Source organism: Sturnira hondurensis, unplaced genomic scaffold, assembly GCF_014824575.4.
Source record: "Sturnira hondurensis isolate 20B ecotype Veracruz unplaced genomic scaffold, ASM1482457v3 Scaffold0007401, whole genome shotgun sequence".
Lineage (NCBI taxonomy): Eukaryota > Metazoa > Chordata > Mammalia > Chiroptera > Phyllostomidae > Sturnira > Sturnira hondurensis.
This window is the reverse complement of record NW_028080032.1, coordinates 2,580,101-2,606,491: the sequence shown is the minus strand read 5'-3', so window position 1 is coordinate 2,606,491 and position 26,391 is coordinate 2,580,101. Positions and strand designations below refer to the sequence as shown.

Below are 26,391 nucleotides of genomic sequence, written 5' to 3'. Positions count from 1 at the left end.
CGTTTAAGAAACTGGAGCTGCTTTCAGGGAGTTCTGTCACCTGCCCCAGTGAGGGTTCCTTGGAATAGTGAGAGGGAAGCCTGGCGTTGGGGCTTGGGCACCGGCCTGCAACAGTGCTGAGCATCCAGACAAAGCCACTGTCAGCCTTTGCACAGACTGTGAGTTTCACACTGTTCATGCTGGTGTGTTCTGAATGCAACAGGAGCTTCACTCCTGGTGGGGTACATCTGTCCTCTATGTTCTAGTGGAAAGTACAGAAGAGTAGAAAGAAGAAAATTAACCTTTTTAAAATGAACAATTCGGTGCTGTTTGGCAAATCACATTGTTGTACAATCACCACCTCTGCCTATTTCGAAAACGTGCTCTGCACCTAAAGGAAATCCTGCACCCGCTAAGCTCCACCGTTTCCCAAACCACCATAGTGTGTCTTTTTTTCATGCGCATGCAATTTCTTTGTGTTACCAGCTCATGCTTCTTTAGAAATCTTCAGTCTCCTAGGCACTCTGTTCTCCATGCTGTGGTCTGCACCTGGACATGTTTCCATTGCTGGGGTCTCTCCCTCATTGTTGTGTTCCATGAACTTGACCGGTTTCCTAAGAAGAGACCCTTAGCTCTAAGCTCAGCCCAGAGCAACTTATTTTGTCCTAATTGCAAGTGTTATCAAATGACTCCACCAAGGGAATGCAAATTGAACTACTCTAATTGCACCAGAAATGAAGTTTGCATTTCAACTTTTGGCCCCTGGGAGAGAAAAATGTCACTCACCAGCTGTAGTGTCACTAGAAATACATTCCCTTTACTGTGAAGTACCAGTTTATACCAGCAGCAAAAATTGCCATTGGGAGAACAGTATATATATCATGTAGGCCTGCACACGTTTGTATGTTTTTTAATCTTTGGGTTATAATTTTAAAAGGGGATCCATGAGGAGGTGGGTGGGACACCTCACCTGAGATGAGACTGTGTTGCCTCTGAGCACTACAGTCTGAAGTAAATAACTTAATAATCTTATAAACAGGGGCCAGGAAGCTGCAGCTCATGGGCCAAACATAGCCCTCAGCCCGATTCTACACAGCCAATGGACTAGGAATGGCTTTTATATTTTAAAGGGCTGTGCAAACAAAACAAGATGTAAAAACTGTACAACAGAGAGCCACATGTGGCCTCCAAACCTAACATATTTATTACCTGGCCCTTTACAAAGAAGGTTTGCTGACCCCAATAATCATAATGGCAAGAGCAGTTGCAGTGAATTTTTTTTTTTTTTTTTTTAGTTTTTATTGAGTACTAGACCCTGTTCAAAGCACTTGGCATGTATTATCTCATTTAATTCTCACAACAATTTTATGGGATAGGTATGCTTATCCTCATTTTACAGAGAAAGAAAGTGGCCCAGAGAGGTTGAGTAACTCGCCCGTGGTCACACAGACAGTAAGTAGCAGAGCTGGTGTTTTGAACCCGGGCAGGAGATCCACTCCAGATCCTGCATTCTACCACCCCCCTATGCTACAGCTCTCAGGTGGGAGACAACCACTTCCACCTGTAACATTGTATGATTTGACTGTACTTTTTACGGTGAATGTTTACTATTGTTATCTGTGGGAGGTATAGTACTTGGGAAGAGTAGCACTTCCCAAACTGGGAAGCACCCCCCTATGCTACAGCTCTCAGGTGGGAGACAACCACTTCCACCTGTAACATTGTATGATTTGACTGTACTTTTTACGGTGAATGTTTACTATTGTTATCTGTGGGAGGTATAGTACTTGGGAAGAGTAGCACTTCCCAAACTGGTGCCCAGCAAAATGGATTCCTCAGAGAAGTCTGCATTTAAAGGGGTTCCCTGTTCAAGTGCACGTGAGACAGTCTTGCCGGACGGGTTTCTCTAAGGTAGCTCCCTGGGAAATATTACTGATCTTGTCCGTCTCGGCAAGGGGTGGGGAGAGAGCTCGTCAGTGATTTCTCAAGCTTTTATTCCCTTTAATTTCGGCCTATTGAAGGGGCACAAGTGAAAATCTTTCAGAATAAATGTTTGACAGGACGAAGTCAGCAGATGACATTATTTGGAATCATTATTCACCCCAGTATTTTTCCAGTAGTAGAAAACAATAAAAGCTAGACATTTATTTATTCATCTTTCCTGTAAATATTCATTTTATTGTCTCTGTTTCCCTGATGCCATATTTCTTTCCTCCCTCATCCTTCCCTTTTTCTGGGTGGGGGGAGGGGGGCACAGAAAGGTGGAGTTACTTTTCCATAAATGATAGAATGTTAGGTAGTGAAACAAAGCCAGTGATTTAGATTTTCTTGTAGTACCTCTCACATGAAGTTCTCCTTAGTTTGCAGGATTACATATAGATTTGATGTGCCTGAGCTGATAAATAGGTTGATGCTGCCTGGGCAGGAGTTGGCCTCTTGATTGGCTACTTCTATCACAGAGCCTCTGCAGGTTGCATCTGTCTGCGTGTTGAAATGCTGTTCATTGGGCACGACTTAATTTGCCACTGTTGTCAGGGGGATTGTGGCCTCGGGGGTTATAAACACAGGCATCAGCCAGAGATTCGAGTCATCAACTCTTCACCAAGATTTTGCACATGTGGCAGCTGAGACCAGAAATGCACGCTCACAAAACCGGTGGTTTCTGACTGGTACGGGATGATGCTCGTGTTTTCCTCAGAATCTTGAAAGGTCTTCAGTTGTTGTAGAGTTTTCCAACAGATGCCAAAGAAGTGCTACATTAGATAAACCAAATACCTCCTTTCCTTTTTGAATGATTTCTGAGGTTTGCGGGAATAGCTGCTGTGTGACCTCAGAGGCACTAGAGGATACCACATGTTGTTTATTTAAAGTCAGTAGGCATGAGTGACCATAGGCATGAATGTATTCTGAATGCACGCATGTAAATACGATCTGTTTGGCTGGGTCTGCCATATAAACTGACAACAGATAAGAGAAAGTCATACAAGTTCATTATTTTTAATTAATTTAATTTATGAAATTTTTAATTTTACATGCCCAGGGCATCACGGAAAAAAAAGTGAATCCCCAAAGGAAAGTGAGATTTGAGAGCTTATGTGGCATCTTAATGGGGAAGGAGAGGGGGAATAGGCCACTTAGGAGAGAGCGAACGGTTTTTAGGAAAGATTCATGGGCCCTTAGGAGAAGGCATAGGAGACGTGATAGCTTTGTGTCACTTTCTGTTTGGATGTGGTGCCAACTTTCCTTTTTCTCTGTTTTAGGGAAAATTAAAGTCGATCCTGGGGGGTGGGGAGTCGGTCCTGGGGAGGGGATTTAAGATAATTGAGTTCTGGGAGACTCTGCTCTGAGGCCGATAAAGGATTTCAGGAATTGAGGTGGCTTCAGCTCGAACTGGCATCTTCTGGGGTGGCATGTCCTGGTTCTCGTCAACAGTGTGCTTAGTGGAGCAGACAGCTGGAATGAGATGTGGTTCTTGGAATGAGATTCTGTGGGTCCAGTAGGACTTGGCTACAGATGATCTGCAGATTCTGGCTTAGGCAGTACAAAAATTGTCTCTTAGGAATGGTAATGAACAGGAACCCATCTGGCATGGGAATGTGGCCCTGCAGCTTCTGAATGATGACCAACAAGAGCACAGCGTCCTCTCCTTTCCTGTGACTATTTAGGGGTCTTTTTTGACCTGACTACTAAGTGTTGTCAAGATAACCAGCCAGGCTGACAGACTGTTTTGACTACGTGTGAGTGACTAAACTAGTTTGACTGGGGAAGTATAAATATTGTCTAGGCCTATCCAAATCTATCTTTGCAACACAGCCTCACATACTCATATATGGCAGCTTATTTCCTGCCCAAATACTCATTTGCCATGCTCTCTGAAGGTGATTTAAGAAATCACATGACACTTAATATATCCCTTCTTTAACCTTCTTCAACTTTACTCTGTGCACAGAGAACAGCAGATGCAAAGTCTGTGTTTTCTGGAAGACACTCAGGCTATGTCAAGGGAAAAAAGCTCCAATTGCTGTTTTGAATTTGAAAGCTTTGTGAGAATTGATTGTTACTGACTTCCCAAGAGCTTTTGAAATTACTACTGGCTTGTCTCTACTGGTTTTCCTTTTTTTTTTTTCTTTCTAAATCCCCATTGTTTTTGGCCACCAGTTTTAATAGTTTGCTGTTGGTCATTATCATCAGCTACTTAGTTAAACCTTTTATCCTGGGGTTCACAACTGGATTTGCCTGGGACTACAAGCCTAGCTCCTTCATTATGCATGAAGTTATTCTTCACCTTACCTTGCACGCTTCCCTTTTGGGATGGTAGTTGTAGCGACTTGCTGGTTTCTTTGCCTGGTGTGTTCTCACTGTCAGCGCTGACATTGTCTGCCCTGTGTTTGCCTGCCCCATTGTTTGCCTGCAGCCCCATAGCCCTGGGGGAGTTTGCTGCCCTGAGAGGCCTTGTGAGATTGACTCTTTGCACGTTCTATCTGCACTTCTGTCTCTCTCTCCTTAGTAGAGCCAGGAGAAAAAGGTAGTTGCAATGAAAGAGAAAAGTTTTTATATTTTCTGCTTTACATGATGTAACAATTGGTCTATGCTCTGTAAACAAACTTTACTAGGTCTGCTCCCACATAATTTTAGAATGGTTTGGCATCCTAGATGAGCACATTGGAATGGTATAAATTAATGTGGTTTTTTTTTTTTTGGTCAAGTCCTGCCTAAATTACCAGTCTGTCAACTGTTCTCAGACCTGGGCAGAATGCCAGGGGACTGAGACCTCAGGAACGCTGGCACTTCGCCTCCAGTTCCTCCTGCTGCTGTGCGGGCTGCAGCTTTGGTGCTCAGGCCTGGTCCCTGGACCTTTGGTGGCTCAGTAGTGTCCTGATCATGCATCCTAGTTCTGGGAAGTGGACTTATGTCCTGTTTCTCTACTGAATTTTCTAGTAAGTGGTCTCCCAGGAAGCTTGGCTTTCCTCAACAGGCCTGTCCTGGTGTTGCACTTACCTCTCTTGGAAGCAGGGGGCGCTGTTTCTCCAACAGGCTTCCACAGGACCGGCTCCTGCTGCCTGATCCTGGAACATCACCAGCTCCTGGATTTTAGCCAACATCCCAATGGCTGTCAGCATTGCTCTTATAATATATGTAACTATCTTTAAAATATGTTAGCATATACTATGATGTGTGTGTGTGAATTTAAATTTTAATCCAAAACATGGGAATGAGAATTCAAAATTTGAAGGGTCTCAATTGGTAGTACTCACCCTAAGGGGTAGTTAGTTAGCTTTGAAAAGCTCAAATCAAAAGTCCATAGCCCACTCATTATATATAAATTATACCTCAATAAAAATGCTTAAAAACGAAACCAGAGAACTCTTTTCTCTCTTGGCCACCGCCCTGCACTCTTCACTTATCTTTATTTCTGATTAGGTCCTGATTCTCTGAGACTAGCATACTTCAGTGGATGTTGCCTTTGAGTTGGCTGGAGGACCTGTTCGATGGCCGATTGCTGAGCCCCACCCCCAGAGTGTCTGATTCTGTAGGTTTGGGGTGGGTGCCTGAGGATTCACAGTGTGATTCCTAACACACTCCTATGGGATGTTCATGCTGCTGAGCCTGGAAACCACTTGAGAACAGCTGGCATGATGAAGCATAGAACTGCCTTTTCATTGGTGGGCATGATGGTGGTGTTCAAGATACGGCGATTCATCTAGAAACAGCATACAAGCCCTGCTACCCTTGCATGAACAGGGCACAAGAAACAAGCCCACGTGCCTACATGGCATCTCTTGAAAGCTTGTAAAAAAAAGGCAGAATCTTCAATGCAGACAATAGACCTACTGTATCTGAATCTGTACTTTAACAAAATTCCCAAGTGATCCAAATGCACATTAGAGCCTGAAAAATACTGGGGTAAACTAAATTTAGTGTATGTGGTCTAGTTCAGAGGTTCTCAGTTATAGAATCACAGTAGAATTATCTGCAGTGTCTAATAATTAGATTGATGGCCCATCCATAGTCAGATTTTTAATGGGGATCTCCAGGGGTAGAGTCCAGGCTTCTGGGATTTCTTATAAATTCCTGAGGGAGTTCCCAGGCTCTGGGAACTATACTAATCTAGTCTCTGAGTGCTAGACACAGTTTCCTTTTCACAGTGCATTAGCTGGAAATGTCTTTGCCTTGGCCTGTCTTCAAAGTTAAATATTCACAACTCAGTACCAAGTAATTCCTTACCCTAACTGAACTGAAATGATTTCATACACCTTGCTTATATAGACTCAAAGAGAAAGCATCTTGGGTTCTACCTACAGTGTCTTTACTCTAAAATCTGAGCCACTGCCTATAGGTACTCCACTGAATATTGTTCATCTGGAGATTTGTGAAAGTTTGCATTTATATTCCAAGCACTTTATAAAGAATCTTGTCTCTCACAATGTTAGACACTGGAAATCTTACTTGAAAAGCTTCATAGTTTGTCCCAAGTGCATGGAAATAGATCTTATTTTCCTTCTTGAATGTCCTTCAGTCCTGGCCAAAACTCAGTACAAAGGGATCAAAAGCTGAATTCAAATTATATAAACTGCTGGCTTATGTTGTTTGAAGTTGACAACTAGCTAATTGTTACAGCAATTAGGCACCTGAAGGACAGCCAATTGAAATACGTCCTAACTTTTTCTTAGCCACACTTAATTAAACAAACAAGTAAACAAAAATCTTGCATAGACCAAGGTTTATGCATTCTAGGAACCAAATTTCCTGTGTTCTATATATTTCAGATGGCCCTGTCCATCTTTAGTTTAACAGCTCAGAGAGGCAAAGTGAAAGTCACTACCTGCAGTGTCTCACCTCCTCTTGTTTCCACATACAAGCAGTTGAACTACAGTTTCCAAAATGTGCAGGTCAGAATTTCCATTCTGCTGAATGCAGATTTGTTCAGCTCAGGTGGGAAGGAATATGACAAAAAGGAAGAGCAAATAAGGAACTGTGGGTCTGTACTAGAAGTTGCATGTTCCAACTGAAGACGCTGCATGAAACCTGCACCTTCCTTAGAAACCAAACCTGGGTCTTTCTAGGTGGACAATGGAAGGAGATGCTCCAAGTTGGGAGGCACTCCATCTCCTAGACCTGTGCTTCTCAAACAGAATGTGCACATGCGTCATCAGCAATCTTATTATATGCACCTTCTGACCCAGTGGGTCTGGGATATGACCCGAGATTCTGCATTTCTAACCAGCTGCTAGGTCATGCTGATGCTCTTGGTCTAGGAGCCACCCCTTTGGGTGACATGGATTTAGAGGAGAGCTTCTTCAGAGCAAGTTCACGGAAGAATCACTGGGAAAGTTCATTGAAACACAGATTTCTGTTCCCCAACCCTAGAGACAGATTTAATAGGGGGAGCCTGATAATTTGCATTTTAATAATTCCCAGGTGATTCCGATGCTGCTGGTCCCTTAAGTAGCAAGTATCTAGTTAACTTTTGAGCAGACTTGGTTAGGATGATTCCACTGAAAACAAACAGCCAGACATTGAAAGGTTGGGGAGGATGCTACCATGTTTTCCCTCTGGAGAAATTCACGTAGCAAACTTGGAGAGTGCCACAGGGCCTGGGTCATTTTTGCTTTGACAGTATGCTGTTTTCACTAAAGGCTGAAAAAGAGTGCCTCTGGAGCACAATCCAGAGATCAGATCGAGCTGAAGGAACCATTCTGCCTGCGGGGGGGCTGACTGTATAATAGCGATAATAATAGTGATTTGAAAAGGACAGATCTCTGTGCACAGAAACTGGCTAGAAGGATAAATAGCAAAGTGTTGTCACTGGCTGTCTCTTAATATCAGTACAGCAGGAGCTTTCATAACAGGACATTTTGTTCAATGGCCTCGTGTTATAATGTTGATGAGGTGTCATGGGAATTTAACTCTGGTTTGTCTCCGTTAACCTGTGGTAAAACTGTTCCCATCATGCATTGTTTGACTCAAAGTCACAGAACCTATCCACCACGTTAAGCAAGGACTTCCTGCAGTGGGATTTGGGCTGACATTTACTTTTTGCTTTATGCTTTTTTGCTTTACATTTTTCTACATAGGAATTTAAATATTGCTTTTAAACCTTAAAAAAAACTAACAAATGTTTTTAAGAGAGAAAAGTGAGATATACACTCTGTGTAAATTTATCTATTTTTCAGTTCAGTTTTGTTGTATCTCTCTATATACTTTTTTTAAATTGGAAAGAGATTATTTTTGTCTATGATGGTCCTAGTGTTGTGAGGGCAAAGGGCATGGGCAAGTCTGAGGCCCCGCCATTTGTCTGGAACATGGACCCTCCCTGCATGATGAAAAGTTTAAGGAGTCCAGAAGGAGAGGTGGAAGTTTCCCAAGAAAGACTAGGGACACCCAAAGGACCCAGCACAAGCCCTGAAGGGTCCTTTGAAGGACTTTTTTTCCTTCTCCTTAGAAGGGCTGAAATGAGCTCTAAGTTCATTTAAACAAAATTGGGAGAGATTAAAATGAGAGACCAGTAAAGATTACAGTGTGGACTGTTAATGCCAGTTAGTTAGAAACGACCAGTGTGGACTCCTGAACTGAGTCATTCCTGTGGGCTGGCCCCCAGGGTCCAACTGCATGTGCCCACTCAGTGTGGCGAACCAGAGGCGGGGGCACTGGGCAGTGTGAGTCACACTGGGGGTGTGTCACCATGGAGCCAGTGTATCTAAGTCACACTTTTTCCTTCTATTAATCTGGAAACATTCGAAGAAGTTGATAAGCATCTAGTTTACTCCTGGCACGGCTTTCCAGCTAAAGTCTCAGGCTCTGCTGACACCTGCTGGTATTTCATCTATTTTATGTTAAAAACAAACCAAAGCAAAAAAAAGCAAAATGCTTACCATACTTTCTACAGGCATTTGGCCTTATTAATGTAAGTATACATTACCTGAAAGATAGCAGAGAGAAGGAGAGGTCTCGTAGGACCTTTCCACCTCACAGAGGGAGACATGCGAACAGTCATTGGGTGAAAATATCCCCAGTGTGAAGGGCAGACTACAGTGTTCTTGTTGCCTCTGGGCTCTGAGCCAGCAGCTCTGTGACCTTGGACCAGGCCCTTGACCTCACTTTCATCATCACAAGGAGAACGAAGCAGTGACCTCCCTCCCAGGGGGCACAAGGATGTGTGGGGATTCCGGTGGCCTTTCCTGGTAACTGGAACATGGGCGCTGTCCCTGGAGCGAGGACTTCTCAGGTCCCTGTCAGGGACCTTTCCATCACAATGAACAAGATTCCTCACCAGCACTGTATTTTCAAAAGATGGGTGGAATCTGTTGAAGCCTTCTCAAAGCTCAGCATCTCTGTAATCTATTTCTACAAACAGCTGAGTTAGAACAATCAGAGAAAGCCAGGGAACAGTCTCAGAAATTGTCCACTTTTCTGTCCTCAGAAACCATGGGCTTTGTTTTGTGTTTTGGAACACCAACTAAGCCTTCATGTTAAGAAAATGCTTCCCAGTTAATGCCGAACAAATTATTTGTGCTTTTTCTGTCTCCTCTTGGGAAACTCTGTGTGAGCCTGTGGTTTGTTAGGCCAGTAACAGGATATTTGAGAGTCCCCCAGGAGTTACAGTCCTGTATTTAGCCTGACTGAGGAAGTGAAGTCTGATGATGAAAATAATTGAGGCATTCTTCTCCTCCCCCAGAATCCAGACTTCACTTTATCATGCTTGCTGAGGCCTTTATTGCTATTTACAATTCTCAGAAAACGGCCTTTCGTAGTTGTGAAAGGAAATTCACCTTTCACAGCTCGTAAGTCCTCCCTCAGAAAGCCATTAGGTGCGATTGGAGCACAAAAAGAAAAGCACAAAATCTGTTAGATTCACATCAGATTTCAGATGATTTCATCAGATTTCCAGCTATTTCCACTGGAATAGCTACTATGAAAAAAAAATAAAAACGGATCAAAATTACAAGTGTTGGAGGGATTGTGGAGAAACCCAGCACACCATTGGCAGGATTGTAAAATGATAGAGCCATCATGGAAAACAGTGTGATGAGGCCTTAAAAAGTTAAAATTAGAATTGCCGTATGAGCCAGCAAGTCCATTTCTGGATATAGATCCAAAAGAATTGAAAGCAAGAACTTTTTCATTAATTGAACGCGCAGGACATTTGTGCACCTGTGTTCACATTCACGCAGCATTGTTTGCAGTGACCAGCAGGTGGAAGCTCCCACAGGTAATTGATAAGCCAAGTGTGGCTTATACATACGATGGGAAAGGTTTTACCAGAAGGAAATTCTGGCACAGGCTACATGGATGAACCTGGGGAACACTATGCCTATCCCCAAAAGACAGATACTATGTGATTCCTCTTATATGAGGCAAATTCACAAAGATAGAAAGTAGAGTGTTGTTTACTGGTGACGAGGGAGAGAGGAAAATGGGCAGTTGGTGTTTGGTGGGCACAGAGGAACCTCAGAGTTTCAGTTTTGCAAGGTGAAGAGAGTTCTGGAGGTAGAAGGTGGTGATGGCTGAGCAGCAACGTGTATGTCACTGACGCCACTGAAATTGTTCACTCAGAAATGGTTGAAATGATAAGTTTTGTTATATACATTTTACCACAGTTAAAATGAAAACGTCACAGATCCATTTATAGAACTCAGTTGTCGCCTCTGGCCCTTGCAGTGACTGAATCATTTGACTGAGTCAAAACTGGTGCAGTCATGCAGTGCTGACCAGTGGGACCTTCTGTGATGACAGAAATGTTCTTTATTTGCACTGTCCAGTATGGTAGGCACTAGCCTGGTGTGCGCTTTGAGGACTGCAAATAGGACTAGTGCCATGGAGGCACTGAATTTTACTTTTATTCAGTTCAAGTTTGTGAACTTGAACGCTGTGGCTAGCAGCTACCATACTTGGAGAGTACAGTAGAAGGTACATCCATGTTACTACCTATTCCAAAATATTTCCCTTCCCAGCACAAAGCTTCAACTGTCAGACTGTAAAGGTAAGGTACTGGCTTGAGTGGGGGCCCCAGTTCTGTTTTAACCTCCAGAATTAATTTTGTACAAAGCGCTTTGGCGATAGTGCAGCTCTTTATTTTAGCATCGTGGCTTGGCATTCATTGGCACAGTCATTGGACCCAAGGACAGAGTTGGCTTCAATTCGCAGGCCCGCCTTTTCTGTTAACATGCCCTGTAGAGACCCAGATTCCTTTACTGCCCTGCACAATCTTCCTCCACTTTTCCTTGTAGATCCAGGGGGTAATGTTACGAACTAAAGCTGAGGTCCAAGTCCTTATACAGAAATTATGTGAGCACATTGCTGCTTCCTCTGGGTACCCTGGCACTCAGTTTTACCTTTTAAGGCTGTGCTGGATAACACAGATAGGTAAGATATGTAAGAAACTCTTAGAATGAAATACTATCACACAATAAAATTGATAAACACATAAGGCATTCATCACCAGAATGAGAATAGCTAAATATGTCATCTTATATGGTATAATGTTGCTTACAAATGATGAATGTTTCCAGCGATTGAAACGGGGGTTCTATTTAAGCAGGCTGCAAATAGAAGGCGTGACAAGTCACTCAGGGGGCAGCATTCGTTCGTGACAACCCACTGTTTAATAACACTACAGATGCCACACTTATCTTCATGGAAAGAGTGAAAGCTGTTTATTAATGGGTAAAAAATGAGCTTGCAAAATGAAGAGGGCCGTGTGGCAGGCGGGGATGGAAGGACAGTTCAAGATACTGCACAAAATGGGTACAAGCTATCCAACCAAAACCATGCTGAGCTGCATTGGATTTACTAACCAAGATCACTTTTGTTCTTTCGCAGCAATGGGTAGACGGCCTAAGATCAATCATACACAACTTCAGGGCCAACAACGTCAGTCCGATGACATGCCTCAAGAAACAGTGAGTTTTGTTTGTTTCACCCCTTGTTCTTGGCTGTTATTAAGCAAAGGGTCAAAGTGGAAAGTAAGGCTTAGCATGAGGCCAGGCAGTGTCTGGCTTGCCTTTCCCTCCAGGGCTCCTGGCCTTGGAGGGGAAGTTGACCAGTGCATGCCTATAGTCTTCGTGATAAACGAATAAACCCAGAGCCTCCCAGCTGGGGGAGGAATGTTTGATGGGAGGAAGATGCTGGACCCTCAGCCCCCAGGGGTCCTCTGAGTTGTGGACACTGGCTTTTGCATCCCCAGACTGAGTCTGCTGATAAATGGCCCCCCGTGCCTGTGGCCACAGTTGGGTGCTGTTGTAGCTGGAGCCTCCGTTGCGTGAGACTGAGAAATGGGGAGTGCGGCCGGGAGAAACACTTGCAAAGCCACCCGTTGTTAGGGTGAGAAAGAGGTCGCTGACCCCAAGGACTGTTCAGCACACAGCCAGCTCCAAATGTACTTTTAAAATTCAGACAGCAGGCCTTACCCCAACTCATTGTGTCCAAAACCCAGAGGGGTACTAAGAGCTAAATGTAACAGGTGATTTTTTAGTCTAAGTATGCCCTATGCATATTTGGACAATACTTAGAGTGAAAAACTATTTGTTGTTTATCTAAAATTCAGATTTAGCCCTGGCTGGTGTGGCTCAGTGGATTGAGTGCCAGCCTTCAAACCAAAAAGTTGCTGGTTCACTTCCGGGTCAGGGCACATGCCTGGGTTGAGGGGCCACGCACGGCCCCAGTTGGGGATGTGCAAGAGGCAGCCGATCAATGTATAGTATCTTTTGCACATTGATGTTTCTCTCCCTCTCTTTGTCCCCCTTCTCCTCTCTCTAAAAGTAAATAATTTAAAATACTAATAATAAAACTCAAATTTAACTGGAAGTCCCATATTTTATTAGCTAAATCAGGTAAGTGTAAATTCATGTCACAGTATGTAATTGTCTCTGGTTTTCAGACTAAATGTTTTTTGAATGAATGAATGATCTTGTGCAGTTTTTTATCTCGATTGTAGCTGTCCCTCCTAAGAAACATTAAGACAGTGTTGCTCCCGTTGTTTTCCAGCTGGATGAAATTGGCATTTATGACCAACCCGAGTGGTAAAATCCCAGTTAGGAGGTGAGTCTCTCGTTTCTGTGTGTTCCTTCATACCCTGTCCCACCCTCAGGATTCCAGAACAGAGATGGAGCCCTCCACAAGTATTCGTTAACTGCTTTAACTAAAAAAAATTCTGGGAGCTTAGCTTGAATCACTTCCTCAAATGCTGTGTTCAGTTTGTAAGAATCACTAGTGGACACAAAGTTGCATTTTTCCCCAGAATAGATGGCAGCTTCTACTTTATACTGATAAGTTAAAGAACACCTGAAAATGTGGCATCATTTTTTAAAACCTTCAAATAGGCGGGCCTTTAAGATTTAACTATCTTTTACTCATGTGCCCTCGGCCACCATTGGCTGAAATTTAAAAAGTGTTTATTGTGCACGCAGAGCGGAAGTGTTCAGACTGTGTCTCAGGGAGGGGGATGCCTCTGGATAGTACATCTCGTGCTAGGTGATCTGGTGCCCTGGGTAGGTGGGCTCCTTCGTGTTCTTGCCACCTGCTCTCTAGGCGAACCATCACACCCTCTTCAACGCTGTTGATTCCTCACCTTGCCCAAGGTAACAGTGACAAGGAAAAAAAAACCTAGTAAAGCAAAAGTGAGGAGGACACGAATCAGATACAGTCTTCACAGATGTCCTTTAATGCTGACGTGCTTACCCACCGAGCCCTCCTGCTTCCCTCTTTCTGCCTCTCCACTCCCTTCCGTGTGTGTTGACGGTCTGTGGCTGCAGTTAGAAGCTCTTACGATAGTGGTGATGGGCATTCTCTTTGGTTGGTGTTTGTGTAAGCACTTCATGGAAATTCCAGAAATTGGACGGGCACACAGAGCATCTGCTGTCCACATGAGGCCCACGGTGTTTTTGGATTCATGAACCTAAGCTCTCACCCTTAATCCAAAACAGGTTCCCCAGATACCAGCCTGCTCTTGTAGGGATGTCCAGACTCAGGTTCACGTTGACGTCTTCTCTGGACACCACTCCAGCACAGAAGCCAACCGACCACCAACAAACAAACCTCAGCATGACAGGGTAGTCACTGCCTGCCCGGCATTTGAGTTGGACCTATCCCAGCAGAGGCAGGCCGATCACACCTGGCCGTTTCTGACTCTTCTAGGCTGTCCTGTCTGTCCCACCTCTCTCTTCTGCTCCAGAGCTTCCACTCTGCATCCTAAGAGAGTATATCTTCATACTCCCTCAACATCATTCTTTGCAGAACAGAATTGTCCTAGAAGTCATCATTTTTCTTATTTCCATGTATTACAACAGTTGTGAACTAAAGTATCCATGCAACCCAAATGAAACATCAATGAGAAAATGAAAAGCATACAAATCATAAAAAGACCACTGACAGTGTTCTTTTTTATTTAACCTTGTATGGAGGGCTTACAGGGTTGCATAAGCGTTTGTTGTGGTCTTTGTAAATCTATATGTAGAATTCTCTGCTTTTTATTTAATAATTTACGAGCAAGGCAATTTTATGCCTCCTGCACGGTAAAAACCCTGTTGGCATCCTTGATGGATGGTTGTTGGCAAAGATACTTTACACTGATCCCTGTTTTACTCACAACTCCCCGCTCGATTGAGCAATAGCAGAACAATTATTATAATGTATCCCAGCATCCTACAGCTACTTTAAAATACACAGTGCATTTTTATTTAAAATTAGTATTGAAGTAGTAAGTCCAAACTCAGAGGACACAGGTAGCAGTGTAAAGAAAAGAAACGTAAGTTGGACCAGTGTTTACATATCTTACTCTCCTGCATTTTCTTCCCAGGTAAGGCTCAGGAAGTGGACAGTCTAAAACACATAAATTGTGATCAGGGCACTTCTCCACTAGCAGTTCTGGTTTTATTTGCATGTATCCTACTAATCACATCACTATTAAATAATCTTGGGAGCTTTTTCTGGTGCCAAAGATCTTTATCTAGTATGTTCACGGACAAAATTATTACCCTTTTATTTTTGTAGAAATAGCCTCGATATGTTGTCATCTTCTGTAGCTCTCTTGGACATGAACTCTCTGGTGCCTGCCAGTATTAACAGGTGTTTGACACAAGACATCTGTGATCCAGGGGCAGGTTGTTAGTTGATGGAGAGTTGATACCGTGCCAGAAAACAGCAGTGGAGCTGCCAGGGCCAAGGTGGAAATTGTTCTGAGTGTTTTAATGGATACGAAGAGTAAACACTTTTAAAATACCACTTCATCATTACTATCCTGGAGTTTTTTAAATAGAAACTGTTAGTATGTTAGTGTGTGTGCACAATGTTACAGGGGACCTGACCTCATAGTCGCTACAGTTTGGGAATGGCCCCTGCTCTTCAGCATCAGTCAAAATTTAATAGCCAGGAAGTTTCAGGAATGATGAATGAAGAAAGTCTCACTCTTTACCTCTGTGTACACAATCTTACAGAGTCTGCCTTTCTCTCAAACTTACAAACTCACACTCAGTTTATCCTCCCACTCACACCAAAGCTTTGGAGGGTCACTTTGATTTCGCCATCTTCCATTCCTTGTACATGGAGTTGGAACCCCTGGTTGGACAGTTGGGACATGGTAGCCAGACAGTAGTTGTGGGCTATGGCTGGAAGGAGCCTGGAAGGGGACCGCTGTGTTCAAGAAGGCTGGGACCTCGGTCATGGTTGGCAGCCCAACTCCTCCATCATCCACCCGTGTCCCAAAGGCCCAGCCTGCCTGGAGGGGGTCTGGTTCTGTCAGGGCTTCACTTCATGAGTCTTCCCTGGCTGTTTCAGAAGATGGTGTTGAAACCATTGGATAGATTGTACACCCTTTGAGGGTAAACAGAGAGTGAGACTCCCTTAGTTTCTAGGATCATTGGTGTCTTCATCACCTGTAAGGCCCCCTGGACTGTGGAACTTAACCAGGACTCTGATAGGACTGGGCACCACTTAAGGGTATTTGCTTTTATAGCATTTCCTTTGGGGAAGGGGTTTCTTCTGATTCAATAAAATCTTACCAAGCACCTGTTAGCTGTGAAGTACTAAGCTATACTCTCTGAGCCTGAAGCTATATATAAAGAGTTGACTAAACCTTACTCTTTTACAAACGTTTCCATGAAATGTCTCACAGAGGTGTCTAAAATGCCCCAGCCTGTGGTAAGTGTGTTTCTCTCAGGACCTGGTTAAATGGTATTCTGCCAGGCCTCTCAGGCAACTGGAAACTCAGATAATTCACCGTCACCCCAAAATACCTCTCACCCCTGACAAATCCATTTAAAGGCCCAAGAATGATTCCAAAAGCTGCCGAAGCAAAGGAAATAATGGTGCCACCCCAGGGAAATGGTCCCTTCCCTTCCTTTCTCCCACCTTCCATCCTGGGGTTGGTCTCTAGTGTGGAATGAGGTGAGCAAGTCTGCATTAAGGTGGCCCAGCTCAAGTCCCCCCCCCCGAAAACTTGGGCCTGAGAATGAGCACTGCCGGCCATAATGCCACTTCTTCCTCTATTATCTCCTGTGCAGTCGTGTCACTGGGCTGTGACGTTGCCCTCGCTAGTGTGTCTCTGTGTGGGTTTCCCTCTGTCCTGCTGCTGGACACCTTACTTTCCCCCTCAAGTTCTCTATCTCCACAAATGCTGGGACCTTCCATATCCCATAAGATGTTCTTTTCCTACGTCTTATTTCTTGGTGCTTCAACCAGTCCTGGTCAAAAAATTCTGTTTCTCTACACTGTCCCTTTCCTTCCTGCCTCTACCCCTACCAGACACACAGGTCCTGTTTCTAACAGAAGGGCTCAGCCTCTGTACCTGCTACACTCGTGGCCATGTCAGTCAGTTCTCATCTCCTCTTCCAGGCCTGCCCGAACCTGACAGGAGTTCGAGTTAACTGAGAGTCCCTGAGACCGTTATGCAGAGAGTTTCATCCTGTTTACAGGTGGCAGACATCCCAAATACTGCAAGGGGCTTTTAGCTCTCCCATTAACACATACTTTAAAAAAAATAATACAACCGAATAGCTACTCCCCCCTGCATTATGAAGATCATATAAATTACTTCTCAACCCAACTGAATTTAAAGTATACAAATTCCATGAACTCCAGACAAGTGGGAAAGTGTGGGAATATCACCTTCTGCGCTAGAACCACATTTGCCCTCCGTGTCTATAGATTTATTAAAGAGAATTTCTAGGCATCCCTGCATTTGAATGTATCTGTCTCAGGCAGTCTTCAAATATACCTCTTGAAGTATTCTTGGACCAAGTATGAAACAGTAAAGCTTTGAATGAACACGTGACCACTCATTTACTTAAAGTCAGTTCTTCCCGATCTATTTTGGGAAGTTGGACTCTGAGGTTGAAGTGGGGCTTTCTGCCACTCGTCACAACTAACCAGCGGTGGGTGCTTACGTTTAGAGCTTGCCTTCCTCTTAATGTGAATGGTGGAGTGCAGGAGAAGGTTGGGATTAGGGAGGTGCTGTTAGAATTCTCTCCTGCTCACAGGAAAGGCATTCTACAGCCGAGTTTCACAGATGAAAGCAAGCTCTATCTTAAGTGGAGGCTAGACTACTGACTTACAGCTAAACTTATTATTACGGTGGCAAATTACCAATCAGGGCGTGAATGAAGGCTCCTTTAGGTAGCCAAGGCCTGGCTCAGAGCTAAGTTTTGAGTCCCGAGTCCTCTCCTCAGTAGCATTCATTCTGAGGATCACCCATGTGTTGATCACAGGGACTCCATCTCTTTTTTCTACTTTTATCATCTTTTGGAAATATGCTCTTTGGCATGGTATTTATTTTATGAGTCTTAATGCATGCATACTAGTTGAAAGGCTACACCAGTATTCAAAAACACTCTGGGGGTAGTGTGGTGCCAAGATTCTGTTAAAACATGGGGTAATTGTGCTCCTTCCTCCCCTCTACCCCACACTTAACCCCTTTCGTGATGAACTCCACAATCCTTGAGGAAGCTGACTTTAGGTAGCTCAAGGGAGCATAGCTCAGAAGACAAATAAACAAAATATGTCTGATAATGCATGCCAGCTGTAGAAAGTGTGATACCAAGGTAAGGTCATTTGCAGGAACAGGCCGAGTTCCAAGGGGCCCGCTTGTCTTCCCCAAGCCCAGATGTTATGGTCAACATGAGATTTTTTTCCTATAGCCATCTCCATTTGCCACATTCCCTTTTCCTAAGAAAGTCATTTGATAGAGTAAGAAATAATCACTGCTTCTGTCTGAAGGTACGTGTCCCCCAGTGCCTCTGGTACGCACAACTACCCAGGGAGTTGGTCTGTCACGGAACCAAGTTGCCCTTAGCAGGAGCTAGTTTGGGAAGTGAAAAAACACCCAGAAATGAGAAGTAATTTTATTCTCCTTTTCCTTCTCCCTCCATCCCAACATCCCTCGTATCACTTGGAGCTTTGCATCAGAGAAAACAATTAACAATAACTTGATTTTTTTTTTCTTTTTTGCTCTAGTATTACTAGAACCTTTGCATCGGGGAAAACAGAAAAGGTGATCTTTCAAGCACTCAAGGAGTTAGGTCTTCCCAGTGGAAAGGTATTCATTAACTTATTTTATTTTATTTTTCAGTTACAGTTGACATCCAATACTATATTTCAGGATAGTGGTTAGACATTTATATAACTTACAAGGTGATTCCCTTGGTAAGTCTAGTACCCACCCAGTACCATACACAGTTATTACAGTGTTATTGACTCTATTCCCTATGCTGTGCTTTACATCCCCTCGACTATTCTGTAACTGCCAATTTGTACTTCTGAATCTCTTCCCATTTTCAAGCCAGCCCCTCAACACCCCCTCCCATCTGGCAACCATCAGCCTGTTCTCTGTATCTATGAGTTTGTTTCTGTTTTGTTTGTTTATTTTGTTTGTTAGATTCCATATATAAGTGAAATCATATGGCATTTGTCTTTGACTTATTTCACTCAGCATAAGGTATTCATTTATTTAATAATGTATTTGTAAAACTATTTTACTTATTTATGTTCTCATATGTAATAAGCCAGATTATATATATTAAACCAATCTCAATTCGATTGAGAGATAGACTCAGTCCCATATAGTACCGTCACTTTTCTTCATTTTCCTTCCTTCAGTCTTCTGGGCATTCTAACCTCAATGTTCTCAAATCCAGACAGTGTCCTTCAGAATGTTTTTGTCAACTTTATTAAGGAGAGGAAACAGCTCTTTCACACAGTTTACGTAAAGCGTGTTTTAGAGGCCATCAGCATTGCCTGGACTGAGCACAATGTCAGCATGAGCGACTGACTAATAAATTCAGTTCTTCAGGCGGCAGGCATTGTTTCATGAGGCACCTCTTCCCACAAAAACCATCTGTGTTCATGGCCCTTCAGACTTAAAATAACTGAAATGAATTTATGGGCTACAAGAAAGATTTAAGCCTGTTACTGTTTTAACAAATCCTTTTTGAAATAAAAATTTCAGCATGAAAAGTCAAATCTTACAGGGCTATCCTGAGCCTCTTTATACGGTCTTGTGAAAATTCACAACCTACGCATGTAAACTTGGGCTTGATTTATTCAGCATCCTTTGGGCAGGCACTTGTTTTTCTCCGTCACGGAGGGAAGAGGAAATGTTTCTTTATATTTGTCCCATGGGGTGTTCCCCAGAGCAGGTCCAGCTGGAGGCCGGGTTTGAGCACACACACCACTGGCTGGCTGCATGGTAACTGGAGGAACTGCTCGCTTCCACCTGCTGTTTCCCAAGGATGGCGAGGCCTGGAGGTGAACCGCTGCCTCCGTCTGCAAGAATCAGAGATGGGGCCCCTGGAGCCCAAGGGGTCATCTCTTTGCTTCATGATCCTGTAGGTTCTTCACCTCTAAAGAGAAAACATGCTCCCAGATTCATGACACACTTTTATTTTTTTACAGAATGATGAAATTGAGCCTGCAGCATTTACTTTTGAAAAGTTCTATGAACTGACACAAAAGATTTGTCCTCGGACAGATATAGAGGATCTTTTTAAAAAAATGTAAGTTCCACTTAGGAGAAAGTGTCCTTTCAGTGTTATCCTTGTCCTTTTAGATTTTTAAAACGTCGATTATCATAGTATTTTATTATAGTATGTTGATAGTATCTAGGAATATCTAGGCAGGGTTATATTTTCACCCCTTAGTTTATCTGTTTAAAAGTTCACTGATTTTTTTTTTTGAGAAGCTTTTAGATAAGTTAGTGGCAGCACCTGGAACTTTTTTTTTCCCCTTTGCATTGGCTTTACTAACTACCTACAATGTTAACCTGCTCCTTTAGGTATTAACCCATTATGTGAACTAACTAGATTCGATTTGGAATGTTACTGTGTTGTTGAACAGTTCATTCATTCCAGTTATCTCAAGTGGATGACTTACATGTTGTTTTTTAAATAATGTCTTTTGATAATGCTAAAGAAAAATCGCAGGCATTTTCTGTGAGCTAGTGGGAGTGTAGATTTCTTTGTTGTTGTTGGGTTTGCTTTGTTTTGTTTTTCTTACAGTCCCTGGCCATTTTAAGAATGCACCATTACTTCAGGGTTAGAAAATAAGTTTAGAATTACCATCAACAAATGTCAACATGTAAATCGTACCTACTATAGCATCAAATACAAAAACTTACTTTTTCTAATAAATTTCTTTTCAGCAATGGAGACAAAACTGATTATTTAACGGTAGACCAATTAGTGAGCTTTCTAAATGAAGTAAGCTTTTTCATACATTAACTCCATACGGTCTGTGTGCAGTGGCTTGCCTCCTCCAGCATCCTCATTGCATGCCTGCATCATACGCCCTCAGTCCCTGTGCTTTTGACCTGCTGATCTTTCCATATGGCTTTACCAGGTGCAAAAATCAGCTGCTGCCCTTGTGTGTTTGCGCACTTCCTACACATTGGCTTTGCACACTGCTTTGTTGTTGGTTTCTTGCTGTGATGTGTAGCTCTGGTTCTGTGTGTGTGCATGTGGATTTTTATTATATATTTATTTAATTAAATGTGTCTGTGTTTTTGCAAGATGGTATTTAAGGTACTTATTTTTTTTTCTGTTGGTCTCATTAATTAGAAAGAGAGTGGATTGCATTTACCACACTGTATATTTGGGTTCTCCATTGCTAACTTTTTCTCATATCTTTGCATGGACTGGAAAGCTTTATTTTTGTCTTTTAATGGATTGCACGTAAGAAAAATATGTAGGTTTAATTAAAATATTTTGACAATAGGCGCAACTGTTTTTCCTGGGTGAAAATATAGTTCACATTAGGTCAATGTGATTGCAGGTTAAATTTTTACTTCTTATTTTTACAACATTCTAAGAGCTAACTTTAGAATATGATTCACTTAACAACCCAGACGGGTTGACAGAATTTGCTTAAGCAGAATAAAAAAATATTTTAGAACAAGTAAAGGTTGCAACTTTTATTCCAATTCAAATTAACTTCTTTTTCCTTTACACATACAATTAGAAGTATATTTTTTCCAATGAAACCCACTGAAGCTCTTGCTAAATCCAAAAAGAAAAATCTAAGAGATTTTTGAAAAGAGCTTAAGTTTTTGCATCCCACTGGTCTTTGGTCATGTGAATACGGTGTTCATAATCTTTACCCAGATATTATCCACATTCTTATGACACCATTGCTCAGAAGTTAAATTGCCTTCCTTACTTTCCATAACCCCTTCTCCATCCTCTGCTTTAAAAAATATATTTTTCTATTTCCCTTAGTTTCTTTATGCACTTTGGGCATTTGATCATCTTAAGTTTTGGTGAAATGAGCAAGAAGCTTGCTTTCTACTAAAGAAGGAAGACATTTGAGTGGAGATGAGAAAATCTACCACATCATCAACCTAGCACTTCTAACAAAAGACAGCTGGTAGCCACTGTGGTGAAGCTAGCACCCAGCCATCTATTAAAATGTGCATTTTACTAGGTACACAAAGGAACAATTCTGAAGTCTGCACTCATGGGTTCTAACTTTATGACTTGCCTTTAATGGACTGTTTTTACGGGATGACCCAGTAATCACTCTTGTCATTCCTGTAAGTCTAAGTACGTATCATTTAATTTTTGAAAGATATGGTCATCCCCACTTTCTTGCTTTGCCATCCAAATTCTTTCCTAAATACTTCTTGGATAAGCTTTTACCCAACACCATTACTCCGTAGGCAGTAGCTCTCATTTGTCGGTTATGTTTCCTTCTGTTTGGCTTCTCATTAACAATGAGGAAACACCTTGAATTTAGGGGTGGGGCTGATGGGATCAGTGTGATTTTATGTTGATTTCTTTAAGGCATAGAGACTACCGGACAGTCCGAGGAAGTGTAAAGCCTTTACTTTTAATCAAAATGTCCACCCTGAATCTCTTTTCTCCTAGTGAACTCAACTGGAAGAACTAGACAAAAATCTGGACGCTTCCTTGAAGAAGCTTTGTCAAACTTAGGGAATGTTCTGCCAGCTCCTTGCACCCTCTCCCTTGAGTCCTACCTATGTCCCTCTCATCTTTCCAAAATCAAAAGCATCCTTTAGGCAGACTGCCTTCAAAACTCATGATGAATGAGACAAAGGGGGCAAGCATTACAGTGTAAGGGCCTGTGAGTCCAGAAGTTTAGATTTAAAACATTTCAAAATGCCTTAGTCCTGGATTATGCAATTAAACAAGGAAAATAAATGAGTCCCAGGAACACAAAAGGACAAGGCCCGGCTCTCATTTGCAGATAATGATTGTGTTTCCGCAGTATTAAAAACTCTCAACTGAAAAATTCTTTGAATAAATATGAGAGTTTATAAAGGTAACCAGAGACATGACAAGAAAGCAAAAATCAATAGACACGTGTATATCAGCATTAACCAATTAGAATAGGAGGAGAAGTCCCATTGTATTAGCAAAGCCATCCTGCCTCTCACCATCTACCAGCTTGTAAATTTCTTTACTCTTTATACGAATTTTCTGTTCAGTATATTAATATGTATCTCTAGGAAACTGCAAGGAGAGGAGGAGAGACAATCGGCCATTGACTGCTTGGTTGCCATGTAGGGGTTTGTATGCCCTCCTGTCTATCCATGTCATTGACATGTACTAGCTTCTCCAGATAGCTTTGGACCTGCTCCTCAGTATCCCCTTGTTCACTGACCCCCAAAGTGTGGTCCCTGGCTGCAGCACTGACATCCTCTGGGAGCTTGTTAGAAACGCAGAATCTCAGGTTCCCCCCAGTCCTGCACTGAACAAGATCCCCAGATGATTTGCCGGCAGGCAAATTTTGTGCAGCACTGTCCTAATGAATCGTCTGAGTCCCTCCTCGGCGTGCCTGGTGTACATGGGAAAAGTGTGAGAGTGGCGTGTACCTCCTATTATTCGCCACAATGAATTTAGTGAGGGGAATACACCACTCAGATCTAAAATTTTGCCACAGCTGTCTTTCTTGTTCCTTTCCCGTAGACTGGGGGAAACTTCCTTTGCCTACATTATGAAAATAGAAAATTGGCATCTGGAAGAGCTGGAAGAGGTACTTGGTGTAAGCTACTGCATGGTTGAACACTGCTGTCAACTCAGCCCTCTGGGTGTGGCAGTACTAAGTAGAATCTCTGGGCCTCCATCAGATTCACCTCTCCTTGTTCCTAATGAGAAGCTAAACTGATTTTAGCTTTCCCATCATCCTTTATTTGACTTCTTACAAACCTGCTAACAACTGTGGACCTCGAGAATTAAACGATGCATGGAGAGCACAACAGAAAAATCAAAATGCAAAAGAGAAGAGAAAGATCTTGGATCTCCATAATAATAAAGAATTAGCTTTATTTTTTTTGTTGCTGGTAATTTTCCCCCTGCATTACATATATTATGTCACCATATTAGGGCTAAACCTGATTTTTGAAATTTATTTATTTTTTATTTATTTTTCTGTTGAAAGAACGTCACAAAGGATCCAAGATCTCTTTCCATCTACGATATCTTTATGCTTTATTGCATTGGCAAAGAGAGAAGGAATTGTTTAGTCTTACAAGTAAGCCTACCCTTGCCAGTTATTCCTTCATTTTCTTTATATCTCATTTGAACATCATTGATGACAACATCTCTGTGTCCCAGTGCTGCTTGGATTGAAGCCAGTCGATGCCTTTTCTCTGTAAGAAGAGTAAAGAAGTAATAATGGAGCCATGTCCATTAACTCCTCGTTCACTTGGACACTGTTCTGTGACTTACTTTTTGGGAGCTGTTTAGAATCTCATTTCCCAAAGCCCTGGATGTGATGGAGTGAGTGTCCTGGGTGTACTGCTTCCCTGAGCCCCAGCTGAGAACCGGTGGTCCATCCCCAGAGCCGTGAAGCATTCGTCTCACCTTGCTTGTGTCCAAGTGGGACTCTTCTGCAACTCTGTTACTCTGAGATTACCAGAAATGACCTTTCTCCTCTTTGTTTTTCATCTAAAAATTATAGTTTTGTGACTCTAATGCAAATCTTGGCATTTGTTTCCTTGCCTTTGGATTATCCAGATTGAACCACACTTCCTTTTTGAAACATGAAAATGTTAGGGAAAGCTGAAGATGAAACATTTTATCTGGCAGAGCAGAAGCAAAAACAAATGCAATTTCTTGTTGTCTGGTCTTAATGCTTATTTGCTGCGAATGCTGAGTTAGAGGACTGTGATGCATGCATCTCAGGGCTTGTTTTTCCTGGCTGTTGCTTCTGATGGGATACAATCCCATTCTAGTGAATATCCGGCTGTGGGACACAATTTTAATCGGGTTTAATTGGGAGGATATTGCAAACGTTTATCATTCTTCTATCCATGGATGACTTAGAAAATACTTTTTTAATGATATTAAATATGCTTAAAGGCATACTTTTACACGTTAGAACAGTACTTCTTCTTTTTTTTTTAGAACAGTACTTCTTAAATTGGAGCCCATCAGAATCACCTGGAAGACTTGTTAAAAAAAAACAACAAAACAAACAGATCCATGGGCTCCACCCCAGAGAATCAGATTGGATAGGACTGGAGTGGGGCCCAAGAATTAGCATTTCTAAGAAGCTCCCAGGTGACAGTGGTGCCATTGTTGCCATTCTCAGACCACATGCTTTGTTCTTGTAAAAACCACATAAGAATGTCTGCATTCCCCATCCTCCTTTCCCTTAGTCTCTTCTCTCCCCTTTAGCTGAATCTCTTTTTCCTCTTCCTTTTTTAAATTCATATGGATTTGCCCCATCATCTCCACGAGTCCAGGATATTTACCCACTGAGCATATCATTACATCAAAATACTTCATTTTAGTAAGGACGAGAAATATAGTGACCAACCTGGCCCGTAACTTCAGTGGGGTCTAAAAAGGACCTTTTATCCCACATCCATCATCTTCCCTTCTGCTATTCACAGGGAAGGAATGTGCCTCTAAAGAGTTTTTAAAACAGTGTGTTCTCCAGAGGGGCGGTGCTTGTCATTTCCTGGAATAGTGAACTCTAGTGGCATGGCGGCATCGTTTCCTAAACCAGGTGTCGCATGCCTCCCCCTGCCTGGCTTTCCATGGTTCACCCGTGATTTCTCTGCATACCCCATCACTTTTGTTCTTTATGGCCTCAAGGCCTGTTATGGATATAGCAGTTTCTGCGCTGGCACATGCATGCATGTTGTGAACCGTAACTTCTTAGATGACAGCAGAAGCATGCTTCATTGGGATAAACTGGCAAAGACGATGTTGATTCCTTTTGAGTGAACACTCAGTTCAGTGGGGAGGTGGGAGGGCCAGAGCAGGTTAGGCCGCAAGTGAGTTAGGAAATTACATCAAATGTTCTGTGGGCCAAAAGCATTCATTCGGTGAAACCCACTTTTCAGATTGCCATCTCGAAATAAATGAGGAAGGGAAATCCATATGAATGTTTAACAGTTGTTCTTTAAATACATTTTCAAAAGTCTGTGCATATATTTGGGTAAAGAGTTGTTGCCAAAGGCCTACCTACTGACCAGGTTTTGCTCACATCTGCGTATCTGCCATTATTCCATTGACATTTGCTTTATTTGTTTATTTGATGGATGACCAGAGTGGCAGTGTTTTCGGTCCTCTAATGCATAGTGATCGAGAAAGGAATTTAATGGACCCACTGCCTCCACGTATATACAGACAGACAGATGCACAAACACACACAGGGTTGTAGCTGAGTCAGTCGGTCACTTGAATTTGTTTCCTCATTGCTGTGGAGTTAGAATGACAGACTGCAGGAACATCGTTGCTCCTGATGCTTCATTAGTACCATGAGAATCTAAGTGCCAATTAAAAAGGCATGACCTCACCATTCGTCTAAGTCCCTCAATCATTCATGCTCTGTCTGCCCGGAGAATTTCCTCAGGGCAAACTGATTCAGATTTCATAGAGTTTCTGAACTACTGACAATTAAAAACAGATTTTCATATTTTTTATAGCTTGCAGATAGCCTTGTGCTGATTAATTTTCA

General features: G+C 42.5%; 1 protein-coding gene across 6 annotated transcripts in view; it reads left to right on the top strand.

The window, feature by feature from the left end:
• PLCB4 (phospholipase C beta 4) overlaps nucleotides 1–26,391 on the top strand; it is a 386,228-nt gene that overhangs the window by 267,635 nt on the left and 92,202 nt on the right. For 5 of the 6 annotated variants that reach the window (XM_037051657.1, XM_037051659.1, XM_037051660.1 and 2 more), the window contains 5 exons: nucleotides 11,800–11,879; nucleotides 12,964–13,017; nucleotides 18,424–18,505; nucleotides 19,861–19,961; nucleotides 20,606–20,663. In XM_037051657.1, the coding sequence (XP_036907552.1) occupies nucleotides 11,800–11,879; nucleotides 12,964–13,017; nucleotides 18,424–18,505; nucleotides 19,861–19,961; nucleotides 20,606–20,663 (375 nt within the window). The remainder of the gene's footprint in view (nucleotides 1–11,799; nucleotides 11,880–12,963; nucleotides 13,018–18,423; nucleotides 18,506–19,860; nucleotides 19,962–20,605; nucleotides 20,664–26,391) is intronic. The other variant, XM_037051661.1, reaches the window with a different exon arrangement.